This window comes from Dysidea avara, chromosome 3 (assembly GCF_963678975.1).
Source record: "Dysidea avara chromosome 3, odDysAvar1.4, whole genome shotgun sequence".
Classification (NCBI taxonomy): Eukaryota; Metazoa; Porifera; class Demospongiae; order Dictyoceratida; family Dysideidae; genus Dysidea; species Dysidea avara.
This window is the reverse complement of record NC_089274.1, coordinates 37766553-37781609: the sequence shown is the minus strand read 5'-3', so window position 1 is coordinate 37781609 and position 15057 is coordinate 37766553. Positions and strand designations below refer to the sequence as shown.

General features: G+C 38.7%; 1 protein-coding gene across 5 annotated transcripts in view; it reads left to right on the top strand.

The window, feature by feature from the left end:
- LOC136250891 (uncharacterized) overlaps positions 1-15057 on the top strand; it is a 113232-nt gene that overhangs the window by 32399 nt on the left and 65776 nt on the right. For all 5 annotated transcript variants that reach the window (XM_066043231.1, XM_066043229.1, XM_066043230.1 and 2 more), the window contains exon 2: positions 6496-6549. In XM_066043231.1, the coding sequence (XP_065899303.1) occupies positions 6498-6549 (52 nt within the window). In that variant the 5' untranslated portion in view covers positions 6496-6497. The remainder of the gene's footprint in view (positions 1-6495; positions 6550-15057) is intronic.

The following is a 15057-nucleotide window of genomic DNA, read 5'->3' as shown; positions in this document are numbered from 1 at the left end:
CATTTAAAATATACCACGCTCTTACAAAACAAACAGACAACCAAACCAACCATAGCCTAGCAAGCCAGAAAAATATAGTAAAATACAAGACATATGTACATTACAATACAAACAAACATACCTGTCCTTGTGTAGCTGGCGTGTCAAACCTATTCATCAGGTGTCCTGCAGCCATAGATACTCGGAGCACATCCACTGGCAGCTGGCATGGCGACTTGAGACTTAGTGTGCCAGCTAGCAACACTTTCAAGCACAATTGAACAGTAGTTCGCTCGTCTAAATAGCCATTTGAATCTGCTCGATTAGTAGTGGGTATATCACGTGCTGTTTTGATCGGCATTAAATAGAATTGTCGTACGTTTCTATCACCTCCACGGAAACATTCACCCATTATACGTATCTCTTCATACAACATGGATTCTATTCCCGGTGAATGCGAAGCCTTAGGCCTTGTAGTTTCCTCAAACATTATTTATTATTTATTTATTAATTATTTATTTATTTATTTCATTCATTATTAATGACGTAATTTTAACTGCGTTTCGTATTATTCTTAGTACTTGGTTGTATAATTATTGTTATTTGTTAATTGGTACAAGGAAGACAAAGTCTTATAGAAACTAATCTCAAATACATCTAAATAAAATCAAACCGGCGGTCATAGAAAAATACATCTACTTTAGTCTTAAAGATCAGTACATTAGATGCAGATACAATTTCGTGGGGTAAGGTGTTCCAATCATTGACGATTCTCTGTGAAAAACTATGACCTCTAATAGCAGTGTTGAAGCGATTTTTGTAAAGTTTGAGTCCATTTGATTGGGTAGGGTTGGTATTAACAGTAAAAAAATAGTCTTTGTCCACAGATACTAAATTGTTCAGGATTTTGTAAGTCATAATCAGATCCATTCTGGTTCGACGGTAAAGTAAGCTGGGTAGATTAAGTTTTTGGAGTCTTTCAGAGTATGTCAGATTATAGAAGGAGGGTATAAGTTTTGTGGCTCTTCTTTGAACTGCTTCTAATTTACGGATGTTTTTCATAAGATGAGGGTTCCAGACAGTTGACGCATAGTCCAAAATTGGGCGAACAAGAGTAACGTATAATAATCTTATTGTGTTGGCATCCCTGGAGGCAAAGGTACGTTTAATAATTCCCAATACCCTGTTAGCTTTCATTACAATTTGATTAACATGAGATGTAAACTTCAAATCTTTATCAAATACTACACCCAGATCTTTTTCCTCCACAACCATGGAGATCATATTTGCTTCATTTTCGGATGGGAAATAATACTCTGTGTTTGGTGAAGAATGTCCAATTGTGCTGTAGTGACATTTAGGAAGGTTAAGGAAGGATAGCCATGTGTCACACCATTGCAAAGCGGAATCAATGTCTTCTTGCAGAATGGAGGAATCTTCAGATGAGCAGATGGGGTGATAAAGTTATGTGTCGTCAGCAAAGATACCCAAATAGCTCTGTATACAGTCAGGTAGGTCGTTGACATATATAATAAATAAGATGGGACCGAGCACACTACCCTGCGGGACAACACTAGTGACAGTAGACCACTCAGAGAGTGCTCCACGAACAACTACTCGTTGCTTCCTGTTTGATAAAAAAGCTTTAATCCAATGAAGTACCGAGCCATTAACACCATATGCTTCTACTTAGTCAGCAAACGTCTGTGGGGAACCTTATCAAACGCTTTTTGGAAATCTAGGTACACAACATCAACACTAGTTCCATCATCGATACACCTAGTCCAGTGTTCCATAACAGTCAATAGCTGCGTCTCACAAGATCTCCTGCTATGAAACCCATGTTGCTCATTGCAAAAAAAGTCATTTGCTTGGAAGTAAGACATTATCCTATTTTTAATAATTGACTCAACCATTCTGCAAAATATTGAAGTAAGGCTGATTGGGCGATAATTGCTAGGAAGATTTGTATCACCTTTCTTATAAATGGCAGTGACTGATGCTAGTTTCCAGCATGAAGGCAAAGAGGACTCCTGTAACGATTTATTAAATAGGAGATAGAGGGGTAAAATAAGTCCATCTTTGATTTCTTTCAACACACGTGGGTAACAGTTGTTTGGGCCACAAGATTTATTTGGCTTAAGCCGGTTGAGTTCAGTTAATATATCACAGTGTGTGATGGTAATATTGCCTAAGTGGTGGCCCATAGATTTATCTGGTAAAGATGGCAGATCTGCTTCTGGCTCAATAGTAAATACACTAGAGAAAAAATCATTTAAACATTGAGCTGTTTCACGATCAGAACAGGTGAATGATCCATCCCCTTTCCTTAAGGACATGATATCACAGCGCACTTTTGCATTCTCTCTAACATATTTCCAGAATACAGATGGATTTTCTTTGACACTATCAACAAGCTTAAGTTCAAAATTGGATTTAGCCCTTTTAACAGTAGCAGTGGCAATGTTTCTCTTTGTGGTGTAGGAAAGATAATCGACATGATGGTGAGTGGCTTTATAGGTGTTCCATGCTTTATGTTTCTGTTAAATTGCTTTAAGAGTAGAAGAATTTAGCCACTTAGGTTTAGAATTAGATTCAAACGTTTGAGTAGGAACATATTTGTCAATAAGAAATAACAGTTTAGAGTGGAAAAGTAGCCACATTTTCTCAGTATTGAGTCCTTCAAAGAGTACTTCCCAGTTGGTGTTCAATAAATCTCTAGTCATTGATACATAATCTCCACGGTTATATAGGTATTTAGATACACTATGGCATTCCACTGTGCAATAACACAAAAAGACAAACTCTATAACAATATGATCACTTTTTCCAAGTGGCGATAAAGAGGTCATACTAGACACTGTATTTTCATCGTTGGTTATTATAAGGTCCAGCAAGGAAGGCACTTGGTTGCTTCTAAATCTAGTGAGAAATGTGACATGTTGGATAAGATATAGGTCATCCAATAGGCTTAGAAAGGCCTCATTGTAAGTATTAGCAGGTGTGACAGTTAGAGATGTCCAGTTTATGTAGGGCATGTTAAAATCACCGACAACAAGTAGATGAGACACACCAGTATCAACAGCTTATGTTAACAAGGAGCACAAGTGGTCAAAGTTTAGTGAGTCACTGTTAGGGGAATGATAAATTACACCCAAGAGTAAGCAGTCATTACCGGATAAGGGGATACGACACCAAATTGACTCGGAATATACCACTGAGCACACTTGTAAGCACGAAGACTTGAGTTAACAAAAATACAAACTCCTCGTTTGTGAGGTTGAAAATTATTACAAAAAGTGTTATATCCTTGAATACTAAATTCTACATTGGATTCACCAAATTTCGGGTTGATCTCTGCAAGAGCCACAATGTCAGGTTTGTCAACTGAGATTCTGGTTTTAAGCTCATCTAATTTATTGGACAAAGAATCTGCATTTGTATACCAACGCTTTAAAGATTTAAAAGTTGAAACTACTGGATTAGATTTGTCATGTGGAGGGTCAGAAAAGAATTGTTCAGGGTCAGAAAATCCGTTAGAGGCAGCCGGGACTGAATAGCCTAGGCTACGCATGCTGCTGGTCTGCTACTGCTTGAGTAGTATCCATAGAACTGTTTACAGGTGGGGTTTTACTAACAATCTGTCTTCTACGTATTATCAGTTCACTTTCGCCATTTCTTTTGCGTCTGAGCAATTCTTCCTGCAATAACTTGTTATCCTGTCTCTCTCTTATCAGGTGTGATATAGATCTTTTGATGAACTCCTGAAAGGCCCTTCAACTTTTTAGCATTTGATAATAGTAGACGTTTATATTGAAGGTTACAAAGATGGACCTTTAGGAGTCGGGATCTTCCTTCTATTATTTTGCCAAGATGCACGGTGCTAGAAACATCAACTGATCCAATGCCAATTTTATCACCAATGTCGGCAACAGCATGGGTGTCATGAGTAATGCGAGTAGTGGATTCAGTTGATTCAGATTCAGGAACATTGTGTAAGATTATATTTAATTTACGGCTTTCTCTATCTCTGTATTCATTAATTACTTGTGAAGCTGACATAACAGTAACAGTTCTATCAGGCTCACAAGCAGAAGGCAAGGACTGCGTCACAGAATTACTGCTAGGTAAGTTTGTTGTAATCTTTTTTTCAAGCTGCTGGAAGCGAAAATCAATTTGATCATTCATTTTGGCTGCCAGGTCAGTTAGTTGAGTTTGTAATACTTTGATTTGCTCGTCTACAGTGGACTGGGTGTCTTTGCTTCCATTAAACTTTTCCAAGACTGTAGGTAGTTTGACAATGCATACACAGCAAAAGAACACAATTTGATCAGGGCAAGTGTTTAACATATCATATTGAGACTTACTCACGTTTGCACATTTTATATGTTGCCACTTTGCACACCAATGACATTCTACCGCGTCATCCTCAACAATTTCTTTGCAAGACACACAAATCTCTCTTTCCGCTGAACTGGTAGCTGAACTGGTAGATGGAATACGCTTCCTTTTCTTCTTCCCTCTACCCATCGTGTATTCCAAATAAGACCACCCTTCGGGCAACAAAAACAGCGACGAAACGAACGACAGCAACAGGACACAGTTCAAACCTTTTGGAGTACCGTTAGTAGAATTTCCTGGCCACGGTACAACAGCTTTTAGGCAAGAATTTGATAAGTTAGCAAGATGAATCAAGAATCAAATGACCGCACGGAATCACGTGATATAAGATATATATATATACATGTACAGTTGAACTTCTTTATAATGGGCACTCAATTTTGACAAAGTTTTACTGAACAACACAAGGAGGTTGTTCTTTTTTTCAGAAGTACATGTAAAATTGAATTGGTAGAGGTCTATAGGGGTTTCAAAAATTGTCCATTACAGAGAGGTTAAATATATTATAGTGTCCTTTACATGGAGAGTGCAAAAACAGAGGTCCCACTCGATCTATCACTAGTGGAGTTTAGGTATTACTTAAGACATTATGGTCAAATCCATGTCACAATGTAGCTCTTGATGCAGCCCTGCCTCTGTCTTAAATCTCGAGTCAAATCCAGATTACAATTTGGGCCAGTGAGTCTGCTAGGTCAACAGTATTGACTTGGTTTCAACTCTGAACAAAACACTTATTACTACGTGTTTTTACACTGTTTATTATTTTGCTGAAACCTCAAATTTTTGTGACAGCATCATGATCCTAAGATCAGCAATACAAATTATACAGTATATCAACTGCTTAATGCAGTAGCAAATAAAAGGTGTTCACATTTTATGCATACTTCCTGTCCCTGGGGTGATACAAAACACAGCAATTACATGCCTGTAACATTGGTAATGCATGACTAGTGCCCTACTAATTAGAGCGAGGTGTATTGGGCTTGTTTCTACTAATGAGTGCTACATTTCTCATGTCACAAGGCACAACAATGAGCTGTGGTCTAAATAAGTTAGACATCAAAACACAGAGTTCTACAGAATTTAGAAAACTTCAGGCTCTGTAGTAGCATCCTTGCTTTGCTCAGGTGCACTAAATTCTGTTAGACCCTGTGTTTTGAAGTATAAAGTTGTAACTGTTCCAGTGACTGCTCTACTTGAGTGTTTTGATGTCAAAATACTGTATATGAAACGTGGCTACATAATTATAATATATGTTTACAATTGCTTCAAAATTATTCATTTTCACACCCCTATATCCAAGTAGCCAGCACACCACACCAGTGTGTTATTTATATACGTAGATCTGTAGTTTTTGCTGTGCGTGGTAGAGCAGACCATACATACCACAGCAATTAAAACATGTGTAATATTTATGTGGCACACGTACTTTCACTATGTTTTGCAGCAAATAGAATTTTGCTAAAACGGCCGGTTTTCCCTCAGTCAGTCATGAATTACCTTTCTGTACAAGTATTAAAATATCTGGATTTTGTATTTTGAGCGCTGTCAAGTATTTGTGTAGAGTATACTATACACGATGATGGCCTGAAATTTTAGTGCTGATTGACATTATATAAAAATATGTGTCTCTTCCAAGGAATTATAGATGCTCAACATTGTCTCAGTGGTTTTGTATTGATTTTCAGAGTAGAGGAAGTTTCTGCATGATGGGTGTAATGGGCTAGGGTGCCCTATTACAATGCAAGGATAGACCATGTGATTATTAAACAGCACTCACATGCAAGGCTTCATTTAGGGGAATTTTGCCCTCTCTTGAGTCATTTCCTAAATGAAGGCCTGAAATGCTCACAATACACTATTGTATGGGTAGCTAGTCCACAGCTCTGTTACTTGGGTAAGCAACTACTGAAATCGAGTTCTATGTATCTCAAGTGATGAAAACCCAAGTGTGGAGCAGCAGAATTGTTTTGTATAGTCCTAGTTGCCGCCACAAAAATTGAGGAAGCATTTTTGTACTTGCCTACCTCTGATTGTAATCAGTCTTCATGTAAATGTCCACTGAATTGTCTATACATGTTGTACACTGTCATATTATGTATATGTCCTTTACAGATATGAAATTTGTCTGGTTTGTGATAATACTGATATGTGGTGTTACATACTGCAGTAAGTTGAACTTCATAGCTTTGTGTTTTGTGTAATCAATGCTGGTCTAAACTGGCATGAAAAACTGTTAAACAAATATGGCTAAATATGCCAGCTTCAGCTAAAAAGAACTATTCTTTGTACCATTATGGGCTAGTGTGTGCATACAATTTTAGTTAATAAAGGAAATAGTGGTTTAGTTTTAGTTTAGTTTTAAATCAAAGAGAATCGAATTCTAATTTAGTTTTAGTAAATTTTAGGTTATAACTTAGTTTTGTTTTAGTTACTAAAACTACTTTATGCTCACCAATACAGGTTTTAGTTTTAGTAAACTAAAACATTAGTTATATATATTGTATGTATCTAAACCAAAATAACAAAGCTGTGAAAAAAGGGTGCATCTCCCAAGAAAACCAAAGTGAAAAAGATGTGAAATCAAAGGTACAACCAAGAAATGGCTGCAATAATCCTAGTTCCCATTATTTTTTTCACTCGTCATTAAGAAATATTGTTGTTAACATCAATGTGGTTAACTGTCACCTTTGATTTCACAACCTTTTATCCTGGCTTTTTGGGGGGGGGGGGGGGGGGGGGGTGCACTCTTTTTCACAGCTTGGCTGTTTTGGTATGGATATAATTTCTTTTTGTAATTGCATGCACCAAAGCTGCCTCTGGCCAGCTTTGAAGCTTATTAATTGTCTTTTTTTAACTAACAGGAAGAAGATAAAGATGTGCATTTGACTATGTGTATGTACCAGTCATTGGTCAAGCACTTATAAGCACTTTAAGCATTTGTTTTGAAGTGCTTTCAAGTGCTTGCAAGTATTTGTTATTGTGCAGCATTTGTGCTTGTGCTGGTACTTAAGCGCTTAAAGTGCACTTTTAAAGCACAAAGCTGGCATCTCTTGATTACAAGTCTTTGTTTCAACGAAATTAAAATCTAACAGCTAAAAGGTGCTATTTAATTAGAGGAAATGGCAAAGAAAAAGTTGCTTGCTGTTCTCAGTCACTTTGAACTACCAGGATGTCTGGATGCCATTTTCAAGGCCAGATGTAAACACTGCTACAATACAATATTTGTATCAACCAGGGTTACATCTAAGTGGTTAAAGCATAGCATGTAGTGAGTTAAAGTGTTTTACATAGAATAGCCTAGCTTATGCTAACTGTACATTAGGGATCATGGAGATTTGGGTTTTTCTGGCCAAAAAATCATCCAAAAACCAGCTTCACAACTCCATCCTGGTGCCTTGGCAGTATTGGTTAGGTTTAACCAAGCCCAAAAGTGCCTTCAGTATGATCCTAAAGGCTTCCAATAAATTGTTGCAAAATTAGAAAAAAAAATTATTCAGTGGAATTTTCTACTGATTAACTGCCTGCCTGCGCATCAGGCAGGCAAGCATAACTCAATAACAGCTAAGGCTATGAGCTTAATTTTTTCACTGTTTGACGTCGCTTCATCCTGAGATGTGTCTTTTGGCATACTACAGTACATACAATGCATACATCATGGACTTACCTTTGTCCTCCTTTGTGTCCCATTTCTTTTTGCTGACAGCCTAAAGTGTCGATTCGTGGTAGCGTGATGCATGGCTTCCCTACAGTATGTTTGTAAATGGGAATCATCCGTATTTTCCGTGGTGACTGGAGAGGCAATTCTAACACTGTTCTTCGTTTGTAACACTGTGTAATGGGCTTAGCATAGTTGAAGTGAAGCATAATGGCCGCTGCACTTTCGAAGCAGTAATCGATGCTTGGGGCGTGCAAATCGTCGTATTTTTGTGGTGACTGGATTGATTGCAGAGGCACTTCTTCTGCTGTTTTTCATTTGTATCGCTGTGTAACTGGCTGAACATAGCTGAAAGTGAAGCGTAATGGCCACTGCACTTTCGAAGCAGTAGTTGATAGCTTGGGGCACGCGTTCAGACAAAAACATTAATTCTGGTGCCATCATTACTTTTGATGCGATATGTGTGGGTTCACCAGTCATAATAATGTTACAAAAAAAGTAAAGAAACAGGTGGTATAGACTGGATTAGGGATAAAATGTTCACTAGTATATCTGCAGGTGTAGGCAACCTCCCTAGTTTCCCAACTTTTTTTATGATCCTTAATCAAACTTAAAATTCCTACAGTAATTTTCCCTTAAACTTGTAGGTATAAAGATTGAGTTTACTATGCAAATAACTGGGTAAGTATTCGAACATAGCCCAAGCAGCAGCAACTGTACTAGGAATTCCTGCATCATCAGCTCTTATTGAATAGTTGTTTAGTGTTGCAGGAAAGGTATTCAGGTCCAAGAGATATAGGTTAAGGGATGAAACATTTCAATTAATGTTTGCTTGTTGTATTAAGACAGTAAATTCACTGTTTATGTTTATGATGTAAATTGTTACCTATACTTTAAAGTAATTAAGGGGGCACGCTACTAATTCCTATGGCTTCACCTGAAAATTACTGCTTTCTATTGATCCCTGCTTGCTATCCATGTATCAGATGCATTTATAGCACTAAGAAATCATCATCTCCAGTTAAAAATACTCACTAAAAGTTTCAGCTTTGTGTTTAAGATCAAAAAGTTGTAGAAACCTACACAGTTATGGAATTTTTGAAACTAGTTTCTCAGTTTTAGTTCTATGGTGTTCAAACTTTATAATCTGCTACCTAAGTGGATTTGTAACAAAAGTATGGAAGCAATTTTTGGAATTTCTTTTTCAAATTAGCTGTGGAATTCTCAATATTTGTAAGAAAAATTTGATTTGGTTTTCTGGTGCTCTAGTAGTCGCGTAATAACATCATACGAAAATCTGGTTCCATACTTTTCAAGATAATACTATGACAAGCCTCTGCAAAAATTTTTAGAGAGTTTCATCATCAGCTGTAGAAGAAGAATCAATTTTACTGAAAAATGACAATTGCGCCATATTTTACACATGCTTTGAAGATTTTTACTCAGATTTGCACTAAACAGATGTTCACGGCCTCAACTACAACATCAACTATTGATCAGTTAGATAATAGTGTCTGTGTTGGCTATAGAGATTCACATAAAGACATGTTTTAAATCCATGTAAGCCATAGGACATAGTTGCCTGCCCCCTTAAGTAATTATATCAAGCACTTTTATAGTGCTTCACTGTGTAATGGAAGCATTTACTTTACTGAAGCGTTTGTACTTGTGTTTGTACGTAAGCACTTTTGCAAGTGTTTGAGGAAGTGCTTCAAGCACTTCACCTAAGTGCTTGACCCATGACTGGTATATGTGTACTTTGCCACTCTATACAGGGTGACTTGTTTGTGGCTGAACTCTCCACAAGGTGACTTGTAACGTAGCTAAATTCTACATGGTGTGGTTGAATTCTCTACAGGGTGATTTGTTTTGGCTGACCTCTCTGCATGGTTCTTGTGCTGCATGATACACTACCATGTTATTAATCCAGAAATACATAGTGGTTCTAAAATTAAGAGTGTAGCTACTTGACTTATGTATCGAACATACAGTATGTAGCTACACGTGGAATTGCAGAACTTTATCATTAAGAATGGTAGTACTTAATAAGTAGGGATCAGAAAGAAATCATATAACTTTGTAATTTTTGCACTTTAAAAGCAGCCTTGCAAGAAATTGTACCCGAAAAAACCACCTGGAATGCATTTGTACTGCTGTAATGATGCAGTACCTTGGTTAAACAAAGCAAAAAGTCGAATTATTTGATCTAAAGTGAATTTTAAAAATTTCAAAATTCATCTGCATTCCTTCTGCCTGCCGTAAGACCCAGTAGCGGCCAAGGTAATGATGGTGGATTCCGAATACTGTTGTTTTGATTATGTTTTGTCCACTGCACCATGCTGTTCATCATTCAAGCCTTTTTTGTTCTTCACCAAAGATAATTGATAATTGCGGCACACGTCACTGCCAGAACATGTGATTTTAACAAAGTGTGCCATAAGACTAGGTTAGTAGTCAAGGAGTTGTCTCTAGCATTTATTAACATTGTATAGTTGTTTTATAGTCCTACCAGTTTAGTTATTTGCAAGGTAATCATGCCTTTCAGGGGTGGATATAGTCTTCTAATGCACCTATCAATGTAATCCTCAACTACCACAGATTCGGGATGAGGTGGGGATTTGCATCACTGAAAATTACAATTCCCCATCTACCGGGGAAGTATTGGCAATGCAAACCCCGACCAAGTCTTGACCTGCAAACCCTGGGAATACTGGGGTTAGGACTCCAGTAGGAGGGGATTTGTATGGTCATGTGACATTGTCTAGCAATGAGTTAGTTCGACTGGATTCTAGCACCTAAGACACTCCTTCCTAAACTGAAAGCACACTCCTTTGTTGCCTGAGTGAATTTCTTTAGTGAAGACAAATCCCCACTTTGTCAGGGAAATTTAACGATTAATTCCCCCACCATGCCTGACCTTTCCTCACCCTCAGCCCGTATCTGTGGTAGTCAGTCATGACATTGATAGGTGGATAAAAGGGGGTTCCACTCTTAATGATAAACTCTCCAATGATGTTTCACTGTAAAATTTTACTGTTTAGACCTTCAAAAATGGAGTTGAAGCCTTTAAATGAGAGTTTAAATCCATTGATTTAAATGTAGTTAATGAAGCAAGCATGTGAGCACTCCTAGAGGTCAGTGAGCCACTATAAGAATAACCACGCATGCATGGTAGTTAACATGAGGCACACCAAAGGTTAACAGTGGACAATTAAGTCTCCCCGTCAGTTCTACCAAAAAATACCAAAGACGAAGGCAAAGAATATTGCCACGCTTGAGAACGCTCGTCAGAAATTTCGGGGGCTCCACAGCAAAGGAAAACACAATGATAAGGCGACAACCCGCCAAACACAGACCCCTGTTGTCAACAGCTGTAAGAGGAGTAGAAGGGAAGTGCGACCAACCAGCAGAACAGTGCCACGAGCAACGCCAGCCCCGCGACCAGCAGCCGATTGCAAGCTACGAAAAAAAGACGACAGAACAACAGCAAGGAAGTACCGGCAGCCAACTCATGTACCACCAAACAACAAGAAAGGCCTTGTTCACCTTCACCTAAGCAAAGACGTCGGGGACAGGGATGCAACTTAATGAAAGCAGATATACCTCGTCTTGTTGATGCCTTTGTTAAGGCTCAACGCCGTCAGACCACCCCTGAATCCGACGAAGAAGGCTATACAGATGAAGAATATGCCAGTGATAGCTTGGAGGCCCCTCTAACTGATGAACTATCCGCAGAAGAGGAGGAAGGCCCTGCAGACTAGCTTAACGATGTTAGAGTTATGGCAAGCAGTCACACCTCACAGAAGCGAAAAAGAATAGATGCTTTGTCTGATATCAGTATTGGTGCGGGTCGCCAATACAGTTAGCAAAGAAGATTGAGTCAGGAGCCTTCATAGAAATGTCAGACCTGCTACCGGAACATATGGGGATTCACAGAAGACAAGATGACTGCAAGAGTAAGCGCTCAATATGCTCCTTCACAATACTGGAATGGCTTCAGTGTTTTTTACATACGTATCCGTAGTATCAAGGAATCACCCTGAGTGTATCCCAGATCTCATGGGCTATCAGTCCCTGATTATAGAGGCATCAATGGAATACAAGGGTGATTGCTGGGTAGGATATGACCGGAGATTTCGTCAACAGGTAGCATCACACCCCTCCACTACTTAGTCAACAAATGATTCTACATTGTGGTCACTAGCATTTACAGGCCGGGCAAAAGTGTTCAGGTGTAGCTATTGCTTTAGTCTTTTCCACCGTTCTGCTGACTGTGAGCTTTCCCCTGACCAATCACAGACCCACACCCAAACAACCTGCAAATTCTGCTTTCGCTGGAATGAATCTACTTGTACCTTTCCGAACTGCAAGTATGAACATGTCTGTTACATATTTGCCCCAGATTCAACAAATTCCTATGTTGCCCATAAAGCCATCAACTTTCCACTGTGCCCCACACTACCGCGAGGGATGATACAGCCACTCTTCCCAGGATACAATGGCCCACGGTGATCCACTTCACAATGGCATTAGTCAGTGTGAATACAAAAGAAAAAAAACTCTGAACATTTGTTGATTCTTAGCTTAGGTACTGAACTCTTGTTTTCTACTGTATATTATTAATACTTACACGGTATGTTTGTAGCATTTAGTAGATTATGTATGCAAATACTGTACTGTATGCTACATTACAATTATTATTATTATTATATATCAAGACACACCAGCCCAAGAAGCCGGCGTGCCACACCGTGAGTATATTTACATGAAGAAAGAAAATGCAATTTTCACACCTTTGTAGCTCTGTGATCTCTTATCCGATTGAAACCAAATTTGCTACAGAATTGCTGGCTAGGTAGGGGAGTCTACATTCCAAATTTAAAGAAATTCACTCAGCCATGTCCGAGATACAAGTGGCCAAAGTCTGGTTTTTTTTCTTTTCTTTGTTTTTTTCTTCTTCTTCTTTTCGTACACTTTGCAAAATCTGCAATAAAACACAAATGCGTTATCCAATCAGGCTGAAATTTGGCACATTTAAAGGGCTCATTAAGGCGAATCTCAGTACCAAGTTTGGTAGAAATCTGATGAACATTCACAGAGTTATGACCGATTATTCGTGTAAAATAAGGTAGAAGGTCTGTCAGGCCCACAGGGTAAACCGCTTGAAGGAATTAGCTGAAAATTGCTATGTAGATGGAGTAACTATCGTAGGAGTGCCTTTTTGTGGTTTGAAAACAATCGAGTTAAAGGCCATCAAGATATGACACAAAACTCTAGTCTCACGGGGTCAGACCACTTTTTCTTCGTCACGGCGATTATTGATTAGAGGTTATAAGCGCCTACTCTAAAAAAGGGTCTGGTCCAGAACACATACGTAAACTCGTTTTCACAGCCCAAGCTAGAGCTCGGGTGTTTCATTAACTTTCGTCATAGAACGTATGCTTCCTTTTATTAAGTTTCGAACAATGTACGCACTGGAAATGCCATGAACCGATTGCTGGTAGTGGTGATGAGAGACACTGGGGCTGGTTTTCTAAGGCTGAAAAGCACACGGAACGATTCCTTGTGAAAATGAAAAAGCTAAAGGAGAACTGAGCAAGGAATCAACCCGTGTCCTTTTCAGCCTTAGAAAACCAGCCCCAGTGTCTCTTATCACCGCTACCGGCAATCGTTCATGGCATTTCCAATGCATGCGTGGTTTGAAAGTTAAAAGGAAGTATACGTTTTATGATGAAAGTTAATGAAACACCCCGAGCTCTAGCTGGGGATGTGAAAACGAGTTTACGTATTAATTCTGTACCAGATCCTTTTCGAAGTAGGCGCTTATAATCTCTAATCGATAAGCTCCATGATGGAGAAAAAAGCGGTCTGGCCACGCGACACTAACAAAACCCAACCTGTGTCACAATTATGTGATCGATTTTTATGAATAAAAAGCTATTAGTTTTCACGCCTACCAGGCAAACCGCTTAGAGCAATGAGCTATTAATCGGTGTGCAGCTGGAATAATTATCGTAGAAAGCCCTTGCAGTAGTACAGAAGAATCGGAGTACAAACCACTGAGTTATGATTTGAAAGCCAACTACGTGTAGCAAATGCGAGATCGAGATACTCTAATAGAACAGTCACCCTAATAGAGCATTCCACTATACGTTTTTAATTTACTCCATTGTAAGGGTATATACACTGCAAGTTATTTTGTAGGGAGTTCAACTAATACAAGTCACTCTGTAGAAAATGCAGCTACAAACAAGTCACTGAGTAGAGAGTTCAGCTACAAAGAAACTACCCAGTAGAGAGTTCATCTGTATACACAAGTTAGCTAACCTATTGAGATCATCTACAAACAAGTTACTTTATACAATGTTCAGCTACAAGTAAGTCACTCTGTAGAGAGTTCAGCTACAAAGAAACCACCATGTAGAGAGTTCAGCTGCAAACAAATCACCTGTGGAGAGTTGCTAGAAACAAGTTACCCTGTAGACAGATCAGCTAGAAAAAGTCACTCTGTAGAGAGATCAGCTACAAAGAAACCATCCTGTAGAGAATTCAGCTACAAACAAGTCACCCTATAGAGAGATCAGCTAGAGATAAATCATTTTGTAGAGGGTTCAGCTACAAACAAGTCACCCTGTAGAGAGTTTAGTTACAAACAGATAACCCTATAGAGAGTTCAGCTAGAAACAAGTCATCCAGAGATCAGCTAGAAACATGTCACCCTGTAGAGAGATCAGCTAGAAGAAGTTACCTACATGTAGAGAGTTCAGTTATAAAGAAACCATCATGTAGAGAGTTCAGCTGCAAACAAACCACCCTTTTGGAAGTTCAGCTACGAACAGATCACCCTGTAGAGAGTTCAGCTAGAAGGATCACCTTGTAGAGAGTTCAGCTACAACAAATCACCCTGTATAGAGTTCATCCACGAACAGACCACTGTGTAGAGTATTCAGCTACAAACAATTCACCCTGTAGAGAGATCAGCTAGAAGAAGTTATCTTGTAGAGAGTTCAGCTACAAAG